At 49.8% G+C, this 15420-nt stretch overlaps 1 protein-coding gene across 1 annotated transcript in view; it reads left to right on the top strand.

The window, feature by feature from the left end:
* Nucleotides 1-12169, top strand: part of XXYLT1 (xyloside xylosyltransferase 1) — a 203442-nt gene extending 191273 nt beyond the window's left edge. The window contains exon 4 of the mRNA XM_081235934.1: nt 8596-12169. Within this exon, the coding sequence (XP_081092060.1) occupies nt 8596-8992 (397 nt within the window). The 3' untranslated portion in view covers nt 8993-12169. The remainder of the gene's footprint in view (nt 1-8595) is intronic.
* The last annotated feature ends 3251 nt before the right edge of the window (nt 12170-15420 follow it).

Here is a 15420-nt window from a genome sequence, read left to right as displayed (position 1 = left end):
GAGCAGCTGCTTCGGGGGCTCTGGCTCACTCGGGCCGGGGGGAGGGAGGGGTGAGGATGTGGGGTGAGCGTGCAGCGGCAGAGGCCAGCGGGACGTTGCCCCAGCCTGAGGCGCGCTGTGCATTCTCCCGGGGAAGTTGTCCCTGGATCCCGGGACCCTGGCAGTGGCGGGCTGCACAGGCTCCCCGGAAGGGAGGTGTGGACAGTGACCTGTGCTCGCACACAGGCTTCTTGGTGGCGGCAGCAGCAGCAGCCTTAGCGTCTCATTCCCGTCTCTGGGGTCCACGCTGTTAGCCGTGGCTCACACCCGTCTCTGGAGCTCCTTTAAGCAGCGCTCTTAATCTCCTCTCCTCGCGCACCAGGAAACAAAGAGGGAAGGAAAAGTCTCTTGTCTCTTCGGTAGGTCCAGACTTTTCCCCGGACTCCCTCCCGGCTAGCTGTGGTGCACTAACCTCCTGCAGGCTGTGTTCACGCCGCCAACCCCAGTCCTCTCCCTGCGCTCCGACCGAAGCCCGAGCCTCAGCTCCCAGCCCCCGCGCACCCTGGCGGGTGAGCAGACAAGCCTCTCGGGCTGGTGAGTGCCGGTCGGCACCGATCCTCTGTGCGGGAATCTCTCCGCTTTGCCCTCCGCACCCGTTGCGGCGCTCTCCTCCGCGGCTCCGAAGCTCCCCCCCTCTGCCACCCGCAGTCTCCACCCGCGAAGGGGCTCCTAGTGTGTGGAAAATTTTCCTCCTTCACAGCTCCCTCCTGCTGGTGCAGATCCCGTCCCTACTCTTTTGTCTCTGTTTTTCTTTTGCCCTACCCAGGTACGTGGGGAGTTTCTTGCCTTTTGGGAAGTCTGAGGTCTTCTGCCAGCGTTCAGTAGGTGTTCTGTAGGAGTTGTTTCACGTGTAGATGTATTTCTGGTGTATCTGTGGGGAGGAAGGTGATCTCCGTGTCTTACTCTTCCGCCGTCTTCCCCCTCTCTCAAAATGTTTAACTTCTAAGCTTCAGTTTTCTACTGGTAGTGTTGGAGGGTCTTTTGCAGAGGTGGGGGGTGGCTGTGCCTCACCGTAAGGACAAGGACACTGGCAGCAGAAGTTCTGGGAAGTCCTCCTTGGCGTGAGCCTTCCCAGAGTCCGCCATTAGCTCCATCAAAGAGCCCAGCTAGACTCCAGTGTTGTTCATTCATTCTTTAATCCATTCATCCATTCATTCATTTGAAACTTAGCCGTTCTCACGGGTGTGCTGGGAATCAAATGCCCATGCTAGGCTCTCAAGACATAAAGGTGAATAAGGCATACCCTGCTTATCAATCCAGAGCTTCCTCACGCCCTCCCTACTCCAGCAAATTCTTTCATTCATCTTTTATTGATTCCTTATCGCATTTCCAAGGGGCCCTCACAGACGATTTCTCTTTCTCAGGTCCTTCTTGCACCCCAGCTCCTCTATCTCCAGAGATGACTTCACCTCTTATCTTCCCAAGATTTAGAGTTGACCAAAAATGAGCTTTTAAAATATCCCTTGCTCGAACCTCAGGGCCACTGCACCTTCTGACTTCTGTCCCTCCTTCAGGCTCAGATGCATCCCAGGATTTCCCTCTTCTTGGCAAACTCTTCTGCTTGGCTCCTCTGACCTTGGGCAAATGTTTTATGTCTTCCTATCACACTTATCTATAAAATGGAGATAATAGTTCTTACCTCATGGGTTTGTTACAAACATTAAATGAACTTAAAACGGCCTGGCACATAGTACTCACTAAATATTAGCCATTATCATGATTATCGTTCCTCAGAGTGCCACCCTGCCATTCATCCTGTTTCCTTTCTCTTCAGCCTGGCACACGCATCCCTTTCCCTTGGCATGTGGCTTCGCGTCCCTCTCTGTAAATACGCTTCCCTCTGCCCTCTCTTTGCTGCCGGTGTATCTGTCTGCCCTGCCTCTGCTCCCCCTGCTCTTGTGTCCCCAGGGCCAAGTGTCTGGCCTCTTAGGCTCCATCACTCACCTCCCAAAGGTCTCGGGCACCTCCTGCAGCATTTCTGGGTCTTCATTCTCTATGGCTTTCAACACTGTCACGTTCCAGGCATGTGGTGAGGTGCTGAGGGGCAGTTTAGATTGGGGGGGTGAACCAGGGGAGCTAGGAAAGACTGACAATCTAGAAAATGAGAGGTGGGCCCCAGAGACTCCCAAGGGGCCGACTGGCAGCTTCCATGGGGATGTGGTCAGAGGGGCTCTATCTCAGCTCCCTGTCCCTGGAGGAGAGTGCCTTTTTAAAAAAAATTTTATTAAGTATAGTTGATAAACAGTGATGTGTTAATTTCTGCTGCACAGCAAAATGATTCAGTTATACATATATATACATTCTTTTTCATATTCTTTTCCATTATGGTCTATCACAGGATATTGAACAGTTCCCTGTGCTATACAGTAGTTGAATATAGTTCCCTGTGCTATACAGTAGGACCTTATTGTTTTATCCATCCTATGTATAATAGTTTGCGTTTGCTAATCCCAAACTCCCAGTCCATCTCTCCCCATCTCCTCCTCCCCCTTGGCAACAAGAAGTCTGTTCTCTATGTCTGTGAGTCTATTTCTGTTTCATAGATAAATTTGTTTGTGTCATATTTTAGATTCCACACGTAAGTGATATATGGTATTTGTCTTTCTCTTTCTGACTTCACTTAGTATGATAATCTCTAGGTTCACCCATGTTTCTGCAAATGGCATTACTTCATTCTTTTTTATGGCTAAGTAGTAGTCCATTGTATATATGTACCACATCTTTATCCATTCATCTGTTGATGGACATTTAGGTTGTTTCCGTGTCTTGGCTGTTGTGAATAGTACTGCTGTGAACATAGAGGTGCATGTATCTTTTTGAATTATAGTTTTGTCTGGATGTATACCCAGGAGTGGAATTGCTGGATCATATGGCAACTCTATTTTTAATTTTTTGAGGAACCTCCATACTGTTTTCCATAGTGGCTGCACCTACTTACATTCCCACCAGCAGTGTGGGAGGGTTCCCTTTTCTCCATACCCTCTCTAGCATTTGTTATTTGTAGATTTTTTAATGATGGCCATTCTGACCGGTATGAGGTGATACATCATTGTTATTTTTATTTGCGTTTATCTAATAATTAGCTACGTTGAGCATCTTTTCATGTGCCTGTTGGCCCTCTGTATGTCTTCTTTGGAGAAATGTCTGTCTGGGTCTTTTGCCCATTTTTTGATTGGGTTGTTTTTCTGTTATTGAGCTGTATGAGCTGTTTGTATATTTTGGAAATTAAACCCTTGTTGGTTGCATCACTTGCAAATATTTTCTCCCAGTCCATAGGTTCTCTTTTCGTTTTGCTTATGGTTTCCTTTGCCGTACAAAAGCTTGTAAGTTTGATTAGGTCCCATTTGTTTGTTTTTGCTTTTATTTCTGTTGCCTTGGGAGACTGACCTAAGAAAACATTGGTATGATTATATCAGAGAATGTTTTGCCTGTGTTCTTTTCTAAGAGTTTTATGGTGTCATGTCTTATAATTCTTTATGCCATTTTGAGTTTATTTTTGTGTATGGTGTGAGGGTGTGTTCTAACTTCATTGATTTACATCCGGCTCTCCAACTATCCCAACACTACTTGTTGAAGAGACTGGTTTTGTTTCCATTGTATATTCTTGCCACCCTTGTCGAAGATTAATTGACCTTAGGTGTGTGAGTTTATTTCTGGGCCCTCTATTCTGTTCCATTGATCCATATGTCTGTTTTTGTGCCAGTACCATGCTGTTTTGATTACTGTAGCTTTGTAGTATTGTCTGAAGTCTGGGAGCCTTATGCCTCCTGCTTTGTTCTTTTTCCTCAGGATTGCTTTGGCAATTCTGGTCTTTTATGGTTTCATATAAATTTTAGGATTGCCTGTTCTAGTTCTGTGAAAAAAAAAAGTCATGGGTAATTTGATAAGAATCACATTAAATCTGGAGCAAAGTGCCTTCTGGTGGCAAGGTGCACAGAATGGGGAGCCAAGTGGCTAGCTCAAGTAGGGCTTGAAGAACCCTGAGGCCAAGGTGAAGCTCTTATTGTGGCTGTTGAAATTATTGAGGGTGCCCTAGGGATGGAGCAGAGAAGAAGAGGGTATGGGTGGTGGGCAGAGATGACGAGCAGGGAGGCGAGGAGGCAGCTAGACTGATGGTGGCTGCGGTGCATGGTGGGGGGACAGCTCTGGAAGGGTGTGTCGGGGCAGGCAGTGTGCATCCCTGCAGTCTGGGGGAGTGGCAGCAGGATTGGCTTCTACTTGGGGAGGGAAGGCTGGAGATACTTAGTGCTGTCTGGGGTGTCATTCTGTCCTGATCAGTGTTTGTTCAAATGGGAGGCAGAGAATGGGCAGTCGCTGTCAGTAAGAGGGTTTGGAGGGCAGCATCTGGGGAGAGAAGGCCTGGAGGCCCACTGGATTGGATGGGGGATGTGGGGTTAAAGTGCACACAGTGGGCCTGCAGGTCCAGCTGGAGGTCGGTGCAGCTCCTCAGGGGGCCCCACGGCCCGCGTCAGTGTGGGGGACAGGCGGCTCGGCTACTCAGAGGTCCTACCTGTGTCCAGCTCCCTGCTGGGCATCTGTTCGAGACTGAACAGGGTCACTCCCCTCTGCATCCTCACAGCCCCGCCGTGCTGTGGGCGGCTCCGCCACCCCTGTAGTAGCCTAGGCCTGAAGCCCCTCTGAGCTCCGTCTGCCTGGCTGAACCCTGCAATGCCTCTTCCCCCATCATCTCTGTCCCTTGTGCCTCCCCCAGTTCCTCGCCATGCAGCCCTCCAGGGCCCAGCCCAGTGCCGGCACCTCAGTGCTCTAGAGCCACTTGTCAGATGGAGTGGTGATGGGTTCCCCAGCCCCACCCACCTGTTCACAGCTCTAGGACAGCAGGTGTGGGGGGAAAGCCGAGACGTCCGGTGGGCCGGGGAATGGTGGGAGGGACAGGGACAGATGCTTTAGGGAGGGGCATCCCACCCCTCCTGAGGGCACGGGGGAGCAGCCGGCGCCCTGGTGTTGCTGTGCCAGGGGAGGCCTCAGGCCCACTGAAACCACCCATAGGGCTCCAGAGCAAAGGAGGACTGAGGGCGTTCAGAAGGCTGTCCTGGAGCAGGTCAGAGCCTTGCCGACAGGGGTGTTCACGCTCCATGATTCCAATGCTCTGCCAGGTTTTAGAGTTCCACAGAGGTGGACGGATCATAGCCGGTGCTGCTTTGGTAATGAGACAGTCATTCCAGACTCCCTGGAGCAGGAAGCCGTGTCAAAACAAAAACCTGCAGATGCCTGGCTGGTGGACGAGGGCTGACCCCTGAGATACTACCACACCCTGAGAAGAGCCTGGGCAGGGAGGGTGTCTGCCTTCAGTGTCTGAGCACCCATGGTGACGGCCAGGACCACTCCTAGGGGCCTGGCGCTGGGCAGGGTCTGGCATGTGTTTGCTCCTGGAGTCCAGGATGGCCCTAAGGGGTGTCTCATCCCCACATCCCTATGTGATCGCTGAGCAAACCAAGGCCCTGAGAGGCCCAGGGGCTCACCCCACTGGTCCCTAGCCCAGGCGCAGCCCCCCAGCCCCACCCCAGGACCACCACCGCTGGTGTGTTCACACCCAGGTCTCAGCTCCTTGCTGCACTGCCTGTTTCCTGAGGGCAGGGATGTTCCACTCACCTCGGTATGGGTTGGGTCTGTTAAATATCTGAGTGATCGGCGATTGATCTTCTCAGTTCAGTGTGCTCTCTGTTGTTCCTGTTCATCTCATGAAGTACTAGGAGACATGGAAGAGTGGACTTCTGGGCATCTCTCTGCTGACTGACCAGTGCCGATGAGGGGCCCCTGTCAGTCCTACCACCGATAACCTGTGTGACTTTGGGAACATTTCTTACCCTCTCTGACCAGCGGAGTCAGAGACCTCCCTGCTTCAGGCCTTGCCAGCAGGAGATCCTAACAAGGGTCAGCTGTGACTCTCGGTGGTAAGAAATGCCCTAGGGAAACAGGCAGTTTAAAGCTTCACAGGGCCCACAGCCCTGGTCCATGCCCTCTCCAGTTTGATACCAAAAGACAGTGGCTGGGCTTCCCTGGTGGCGCAGTGGTTGAGAGTCCGCCTGCCAGTGCGGGGGACACGGGTTCGTGCCCTGGTCTGGGAGGATCCCACGTGCCGCGGAGCGGCTGGGCCCGTGGTCCATGGCCGCTGGGCCTGCGCGTCCGGAGCCTGTGCTCCGTGACGGGAGAGGCCACAGCAGTGAGAGGCCCGCGTACCACCAAAAAAAAAAAAAAGCGGGAGAGAAAAGCCCTGTACCTAAGGTGACACATAACTTGTAGTCTGAACCCAAACATTTCAATGGATGACCAACCGTCCTGGTTTGCCTGAGACTAGGACAGTTTCTCAGGACATGGGACAGCTGGTCACCTGCTTTTGAAAATGAAAGGGTACATGACTTGCAATACTTTGATTTTCCTTATGATTTCTTCTTTGGCCAGTGGATTGTTTTAAAGGTATGTTGCTTAATTTCCAAATATTTAGAAATTTTCTCTATCTATCTAGTTTATTTCAAGTGCAGTTCCATTTTGGTTAGGGAGCATTCTTTATATGATTTTTAACTTTTTTCCATGTACTGAGACTTGTTTTGTCCTCCAGCATATGGTCTATCTTGGTGAATGTTCCATTTGCAGGAGAAAAGAATGTGTGTTCTGCTGTTGTTGAGTAGAGAGTTCCACAGATGTCGACTAGGTCAAGTTGGTTGATAGCTTTGTTCAGATCTTCCACATCCTTTGTCTAGTTGCTCTATCAGTTACTGAGAGTGGGGCAATAAAATTTCCAACTAGAATAGTAAAAACAAAAACAAAAACAAAAAAACCTCGCCTGGTTTGAGGGTCCCTCCTCCACCATGCCGTGGTAGCCCAGTTCTATTTGGTAGAATTTTAGCTGGTTTGCAACCTGTTCCTGAAATTAACCATTTGGAAGAAATACGGTAAAATGAACTAACAGTTGTCAAACTGCATTCTAACCCTGCTATGATCCCATCACTGCAGGCTTTAGTGGCTAGAAAGATCTAGCGTCTCTGTTTGCTTTGGAAGCTTATTTTTGCCAAGGTTGTTATCACCAAGTAGGCACCAGAGCTCTGTTCCACTCACAGTCCAATTATGGTGAAATTCAGACAATGAACCTGTGTATTCCACTTGTAAGAATGTCCAAATGGAATGCTTTACCCTGGCCAGGAGCAAACTCTCGGCCCCCTTGCGATATGTGAGACCTCAAGGAAGCTTTCTCTATTCCCAGACCCAGAGAAATGTGTTGAACTGGAAAATGCATCGGGGTGGCCCACCCCGGGTCAGGCCTCTTTCCCCTGCGCTGCCCACTTCACTGCACAGCTCCTCCCTGTCGTTGGTCAGGAAGCTGCTCTGTGGGAGGCCAGAGGGTGGCATTTCCAGGCCGGGGGCAGAGCTGGTTTTGGTATGCTGCACCCCCCATCCTACGGACTCTAGGGAAGAGGCGAAGCTGGTAAAACAGGCGGGATGGAGCCTGATGCAGGACACGCCCCAGCTCACTCCTGCCCTTGCCCACGACAAAGGGCCCTCCGTCTTTCCTCCTTCCTCCAAGTTGAAGGCCCCTCTGCTGTGACGGCATCTCTGCAGGAATGGAGCCTGGGTCTCTCTTTGCCCCTTCCTGTGCCCATTCTGTGCAGGAACTTGCTGTTAAAGAGGCTAGAGAACAGAGTGGCTCATGCTCTAACCTTGTCACCCAAGGGAGGTTTCTGGATCTGACTTCCTGTCTCCAGATGGAAACATTTGGATAAAGGACCTAGGAGGGGCCCCTTGGCTGTAACATCCAGTGGGCTTAGAGCAGATTTCTAAATCTGCCTAGAGAGAAACTAAAATTGAGTGGACCTGCTTTCTAAAATTGCTATAATTCTACTTGGCTGTCCCATAGCCACTTTCACTTGACCCATGGGTGGACCTGAGCTGTTTCAGAAATGCTAGGCATGGGGTTTTAATGAATGAGACTTATTCTGAAGCAAAAAATGATTTTGATTCAGCCTGTGTTTAGCTCCCTATGTCTTTACCTGATCACCATTCAGAACTGTTTCCCAACTTTTCTCTCTCCTCTCCTTTTCAAGATCACAGACAAAGACAAGGGTTGGAAAGCTCCACCTAGATTGTTACTAACCTCAGAAGTGGACGCGGGAGCCAGATGCCTGGGTTGAGTCCCTGCTTGTGCTATTTGCTGATTGTGTGACTTTGGGGAAGTCTCTGAACCTCTCTGTGCAGTTTCCTCAGGCGTGAGGTGACATATTGCCTCTGAGAACACCCGTCTCATAGGATGCAGTGCCTGGTGCTGACGAAGTCTGTACAGCTGTGACTGATGGAGATGATGGTGTCATCCTGAGGGTGGTGGGAAGAACGTGAGGCTTGGACTTGGGAGACTCAGACCGGCTCTGCCTGTTGCTGGCGGTGTGGTACAGATTCTGAACCTCAGAATGTCTCAGTTCTCGCAGCTGTAAAATGAGTGAAAATGGAACCTCCCTCCTGGGTGGTTGTGAGGACCCGGGGGAACAGGACTGGCAGACTATTCCCACACACACATCAGGCTAAATCTGTTCTCTTTCCCCTTCCCAGGCACACATTCTGGCAGTTCCGTCATGAGAACCCCAAGACCCGGGTCGGGGGCCCTCCCCCTGAGGGGCTCCCCGGCTTCAACAGCGGGGTGATGCTGCTCAACCTGGAGGCCATGCGCCAGTCCCCACTGTACGGCCGCCTGCTGGAGCCAGCACAGGTGCAGCAGCTGGCCGACAAGTACCACTTCCGGGGTCACCTCGGGGACCAGGACTTCTTCACCATGATCGGCATGGAGCACCCAGAGCTCTTCCATGTGCTGGACTGTACCTGGAACCGGCAGCTTTGCACCTGGTGGAGGGACCATGGCTACAGCGACGTCTTCGATGCCTACTTCCAGTGTGAGGGCCACGTCAGGATCTACCACGGGAACTGCAACACCCCTATCCCAGAGGCCTAGGCACCTCTCGGACAGGCCCGGGGCAGTGTCTGAACTCCTAGAGAGACACTGCAGGGACGTCCTTGTGACCAGGTGCTGCAGCTCTCCCAGCACGTGTCGCTGTCCTGAAGCCATCCAATGACGACTGGACCCTTTGCCCCCACTGGTGCTATGGACCCTCTGCCTCCAGGGGCCAGGCGTCATGAAGGACAAACACGTAGACCTCTTCCGGTGGGCTAGGAAGCAAGCATTTGAAAAGAAGGAAGAAAAACAAAACGGTGCCCCTTGCCTTCAGCCCCCAAAGAATGGAAATCCTTTTAAGAACTGGGCTTTCTTAGACCAAATATAAACTTATTTTAAATCGACAGGCGAGACAGCAAACAGTACTGCTGTGGCTCCCAGTGGGCGCTAAATGCGTGAGCCGGGGTTCTAACAACCAGCCCAGAGTTTAAGCATCCAAAGGAATGCTGGCCTTCCACACGCGCATCCTAGGAGGCTGCGTGGTTAGTCTCACGAGGCTCGTGGCGCCTGGTGGAGATGTAAAGATCCCACACCTCTTTGGGGAGGGCCCTCAGCAGCACCTGTGGCCCACATAAGAAAACTGGTCTCATTATTTTAACCTTCACAGCATTTACCTCCCAACTGCATCACAGAACCTCATTATCCCTTATTCATCTGATCCAGCTCCAGGTGACCAGACTCTGCTCTGAAATCAAATCTGCCATCAAAGAAGAGATTGGCCACCCGCAAGGACAGGTGATGGAATTGTCTGGATTGGGAAGACTCATTCCAAAGAGGAGCCCAGCAGTGCCCTAGTGTAACCGTGCAGCTTGGAAGGGGTGTCGCTCTTAGACTTATAAGCATTCTAGTCTCTTTATTTGGAAGAATCGTCCTTGTGACTTTATTGCACCAGGTCAGACCCTATACCTTACAAGAAATTAGGCTGTCATTACTTGATTTCTGCTTTAATGAGTTCTCCTGTAAGTGAGCTACAAACACGAAGCCTCTATTGGTCCATTTTGTATCATCCGCCTGAGGTCCTTGGGGAAGAAGTGTTGTTGGATTTTCATCTTATTTCAATTTCATTTATTTTTTTCCACCATGAGTGAGAATAGCTAATAAATAATCTTTGAGAACACAATGATTTATGCTGTTTGCTCTCTGATCACAGTTTCCCACTACCTGAAGGACCTGAATCAAGAGTGTGATCGATGTCATTCAGAGTTTCCCTCCCCACGTGATTAAGCTAATAAGTGTGCTCACAGTGGGTCTTTGGGGCCTAAGGGGGACCACGTCTGAGAAGGTTATATTGGGCTCAAAATGGAGAATCATTTCATTTCAGGTACTGACAGGCCAGTCTAATTCTGGGAGCAAAACCCACCACCGCATCCCTTCTCATCTGCTTACCCCAAGTGTCCGCCTACATCATCCCCTGATGAAACGGAACACATGTCTCTCCTCTCAGCTCTGACAGAACAGGTCTGTCCTCTTAGGGACCTGATTTCCTATTTATTGCTACCAATCATTTTTTTTTTTTTAGTGGTTTTTGAGAGATGGCAATCTTATTTATTTACTACTTTATTTATTTATTTATTGGCTGTGTTGGGTCTTTGTTGCTGCGTGCAGGCTTTCTCTGGTTGCAGCGAGTGAGGGGCTACTGTTTGTTGCAGTGCGTGGGCCTCTCACTGCGGTGGCTTCTCTTGTTGCGGAGCATGGGCTCTGGGTGCACGGGCTTCAGTAGTTGTGGCTCGCGGGATCTAGAGCACAGGCTCGGTAGTTGTGGCGCACGGGCTTAGTTGCTCCGTGGCATGTGGGACCTTCCCGGACCAGGGATTGAACCTGTGTCCCCTGCACTGGCAGGCGGATTCTTAACCACTGCACCACCAGGGAAGTCCAATTGCTACCAATTATTGAATGTCTGCTGTGTGCCAAGCATTGTATTATGTGTGACAGTGACACACTATCACTGATACTTGTGAAAACCTCATTAAGGTAATTCAGCTTCTAAAATTTATTGTAATAAAATAAGAGATGTGGGCAGAGTCACTGTTGATCACAGCCTTTTTATAATAGAAAAAAATTGGGAGCAACAAAATGTTGAATAGGGGAGTGGATAAATAATGTGTGTTACAGCCATATAATGGAATACTTTAGGCATTAAAAATCATACTTTTGAAAAATGCCTTGGAAAATGCTTATAATATGCTATTAAGTAACGAATGCAAAATACAATATTATATGCATAGTATGGTCCTAATTTTATTTTTTAAATTATGTATATGTGTATGTAAATATATAAAGAGACAGAGAGCCTGCCTGTTCCGCTGTATTTCATTAGTTCAACTCCTAAAAAAAACACGTGTTTCAAATACCACATTAAAAAACCCAATTATCGGGGCTTCCCTGGTGGCGCAGTGGTTGGGAGTCTGCCTGCCGATGCAGGGGACACGGGTTCGTGCCCCGGTCCGGGAAGATCCCACATGCGGCAGATCGGCTAGGCCCGTGAGCCATGGCCGCTGAGCCTGCGCGTCCGGAGCCTGTGCTCCGCAACGGGAGAGGCCACAACAGTGAGAGGCCCGCGTACCGCAAAAAAAAAAAAAAAAAAAAAAAAAAAACATTTTAATGGGGAAAAAAGTGAGTGAAACACTGGAGCATTTTAGAGTCACAATAGCAAAGGTATTTTTCCTGCACAAATTTCAATAGTTACAGTGTTTCTATAGCTATGAATGTATTTTGTCATTACAAGGAAAAAGCAATAAACTGACTGATCAAAATGGGCAAAAGCCAAACAGAATCTTGTTTACCTTTGAGATCACCTACTCAGGAGTTTCCCCCTTCTCTGTCACAGTAACCTTGACCTTACAACTCCATGGTGAACAGCAAAATAACTCAACAGGAAACCCAGCCAGACTAACAAAGCCATCATGTGCTCCTGTGCTTTTCCACAAGCAACTTTTTGACAAATCCTGGAAGGCTGGTTCCTGATTGGGATCCTGTTATAATCAATGCAATGCAAACATAATTAATTGTGCTGTGTGAGTGGAACATATGCCTGTAGTATGAATTGAACAGAAGTCCAAAAAGAGAACCTTTCTGGGTAGTAGGATTAAGTGCTTTTTAATTTTCATCTGTATTTACTTCTATATTTTCCATAGTGAAAACTACTTTTAAAGATAAACAATAGAGGCTATAAAATTCTAACCAACCCGCTTTCCCTCCGATTACAGGTAAGCATCATCCTAGCCACTTTACAGCTCACAGTTGGCCATGGTACCACCATCCATAAGAAAACATAATCTTGGTTAAATAGGCTCTGGGTTTTCAACATTCCCTATGGATGCCCTAGTTCTCCAAATAAAAAGGACCTAATAATAGCATCTCTAGACTGCTTTCATTTCTGATACCATCATCTTTTGTGTGTACACAAATGACAATGGCCTTTGGAAGGCTTGCGGCCTGAAGAGATTTATTCTTGTATATGTGTCAAAACCAAACTACAGCATCCCCCTTTCCATAACATCTCATCAAGCTAAGGAGTGACATGCTGGTTCCGTGGGCCCAACTTAGGATACCCCGGGGGCTCATGGGCTAAGGGGGCAAGTGCAGCCGTGACTTGGCACATTTTAACCAAAGGCCAAACCTCTACTTATCCTAAGACCTGATCTCAGCATGGAGCCCCGAGGTTGGGCTGAACATGGAGTTTGGCAGGGCGAGCAGAGATTTCTGAGCAAGCAAGGTGGTACCATAGAGAGGACCTCTCACCTGAGACAGGCCTGGCTTTGAGTCCACGTTCTGCCCTCACTACCTGGGCAATCCTGGACAAGCAAGATCACCTCTTTCGTCATTTCTAGATGCAAGAAATGAGAATTCCTTCAAAGCAGTGTTGTTGGAAGCAAAGAGTTGTGTAAGGGCTTGGTAGGCTGAGAAATAATACACAGATGCAAGGGAATTCTTAGAGGTACTACTGAAAACACTGTTTTAAAATAATAAATGAGCCATTTGGGGCACATTAAATGTCACCCCTAAACTCACTGGATGACCATACGCTCGCCTGTAGGCTGTCTGATTTTTGTTAGCTATGCCACTCTGCAGAGGCCTGGGTGTGCCCAGGAGGTTGGGGGTCTCTGGGCAAACCCTCTCCCCTCTCTAGGATCAGTTTCTTCATCTGTGAAAACAAGGGGATAAGTGGACTGGCCTAGATCTCCAAGCAGCCCCCCGCCCTGACTCTGTTGGAAGTAACATGTTTTTCTGCATCCATTGGGGTGCACATGGCAGGGAGTTGAAATCAAATGCAGAACCTTTAGACTTTCACTCACCGGTCACCAACTTGGAATTTATGACCATTCAAATGGAAACTCACTCAGAGTGTACTGTTAGCCCACTCCCTTCCCCTCAAACAGGATAGGCAAAGTGAGGAATACAGACAAACTGGGGGGCTGGGAGTGGTATTTAAAATCGAGAGAGAACCAAAAATCTTGTCTGAGCTTTCAGCTTATGTGACCAGCCCGAGTGCCTCCCAGGAAGAGCTGCTTGATAGATGGACCCACACCACCATGGGTCTCACCCTGGGGAGGCCTGAGCCTTGAGTCCCCCAGCCCATAGAGATGCCCTGCAGGATACATTGAGTGGACTGGCCAGTCACTCCCTAAGGTGCTTGTAAAGATCAAAGACACTTCCGGCGTGAAGGCTTCTTTAACTGGGGCTGGCTCAGCTCCCAGGGTGTCTCCAGGTGTACCCGCATTCTGAGGGAGACCTGTCTGCTCCATGCAGACCCTACAGCCTCGCGAGCACCCCACATTCTCAGCGCCTTAGAGGCCAGCTGCTATCTCCAGCCCCCCTTCCCTGATGGGAGGACTGGGGCAAATCCTCTGAACCCCGCTCCCTGTACACAGGCCTGAGCAGGACCATGCAACACAGAGCAGAGCCTGGGGTGTTTCTGGCCCTGGTGTGGAGTCCTTCTGGGTGCCAAAACTGAGTCAAGAAGAAAGATAACATGAACAGACTGATCACTAGAAGTGAAATCGAATCTGTAATTAAAAAAAAAAAAACAAAAAAAAAACCCGAACTCCCTGCAAACAGAAGTCCAAGACCAGATGGCTTCACTGGGGAATTACACGAAACATACAAAGAACTTATACTGATCCTTCTCAAACTCCTCCAAAAGACTGAGGAGGAGGGAACGTTCCCAAAGTTATTCTATGAATCTACTATTGCCCTGATACAAAACCAGACAGAGACACTACAAAAAAATGAAATTATAGGCCAATATCTTTGATGAATATAGATGCAAAAACCCTCAACAAAATATGAGCAAACTGAAGCCAACCATACGTGGAAAGGATCATACACCATGATCTAGTTGGATTCATTCCAGGGTTGCAAGGATGGTTCAATATGTTCAAATCAATCAATATGATAGACCCCACCAACAAGAGGAAAGACAAGAACCACAGCCAAGCTGCCCAGGTAGAACCCAGTGCTCCCCCATTATGTCATCCTGCCCTCTCTCAGGAAGGCCTCCTCTGTCACATCCCAGGCAGCCAGGAAGCTGTAACGCTCTAGCCCTCACCCAACCTGGGCCTGGCACTTCCCAAAGCACAGAATGCTTCTACCCGAAGCACGAAGCTGGGCTAAGACCTCCCGCTAGATGTGTGTAGAGTTTCTGTGCTTGAAGACGTGCTGTCAGAGATGTAAGTAATCCTCTTTTGTTAGCAGTAATCTGAGCCATAAAGTGGCAGGGATGTCGATAATCTTCCAAGGCTAAGTGAACACATGCTTTGAAAACTGTAAGTCCTCGTTCACAGTCACAGGCAGCTTCAGTGTAAACTTGGGTCCATCTCATCCTGTCCCACCTTTCAGGGAAACTAACCTTATCTCTAATCCAGGAAGCCATGACAACCCTCCTCCCCTGCAGCATCTTCCTGGGAGCCCTGTGGCCTCTCCTCTCCCGCCTGCCTTCCCTGGCCCAGCCTCCTTCCCCAGGAGTCCCCAGGATCCCCTACCACCACCCCACATGCTTTGAAACTTCCCAGCTGGGGCCCCCACCATCTCACCCTGTGTCCAAACCACTGTGTGCTATGATCTCACACCACTCCCCACCTCTCCTTACAGGGCTTATGCTGCCCCCACAGGAAGCAGGCTCTGAGGTGACTTATGTGCAAGAGGCTTCCTGGGGAGGGTTCTGTCTGAGAGGAGGGGAGCAGGACTGGGCAGGGAGAAGCTGAGCTGTGAGGCAGTCATGACGAAGGCCTCAGCCAGTCTCGTACAGAACTCCGGAGCTGGGGCAGCCTCGCACAGGAGCCCTGGATGGAGCCTGGCAGCAGGGCCTTCAACCCTGTCCTGTCCAGTCATGACACAGGCTGCTCCAGGGGGAGTCTGGGTAGCACACCAGTGTCCACTCCGGAAGCCCTGGCCCTGCAGCCCAGCTGCCCACAGCCCTCCTCCTGCAT

The sequence above is a fragment of the Mesoplodon bidens genome (genome assembly GCF_964165515.1).
Source record: "Mesoplodon bidens genome assembly, chromosome: 5".
NCBI classification, from domain to species: Eukaryota; Metazoa; Chordata; class Mammalia; order Artiodactyla; family Ziphiidae; genus Mesoplodon; species Mesoplodon bidens.
The sequence above is the reverse complement of the archived record's forward strand: the minus strand, read 5'-3'. Positions and strand labels throughout refer to the sequence as shown.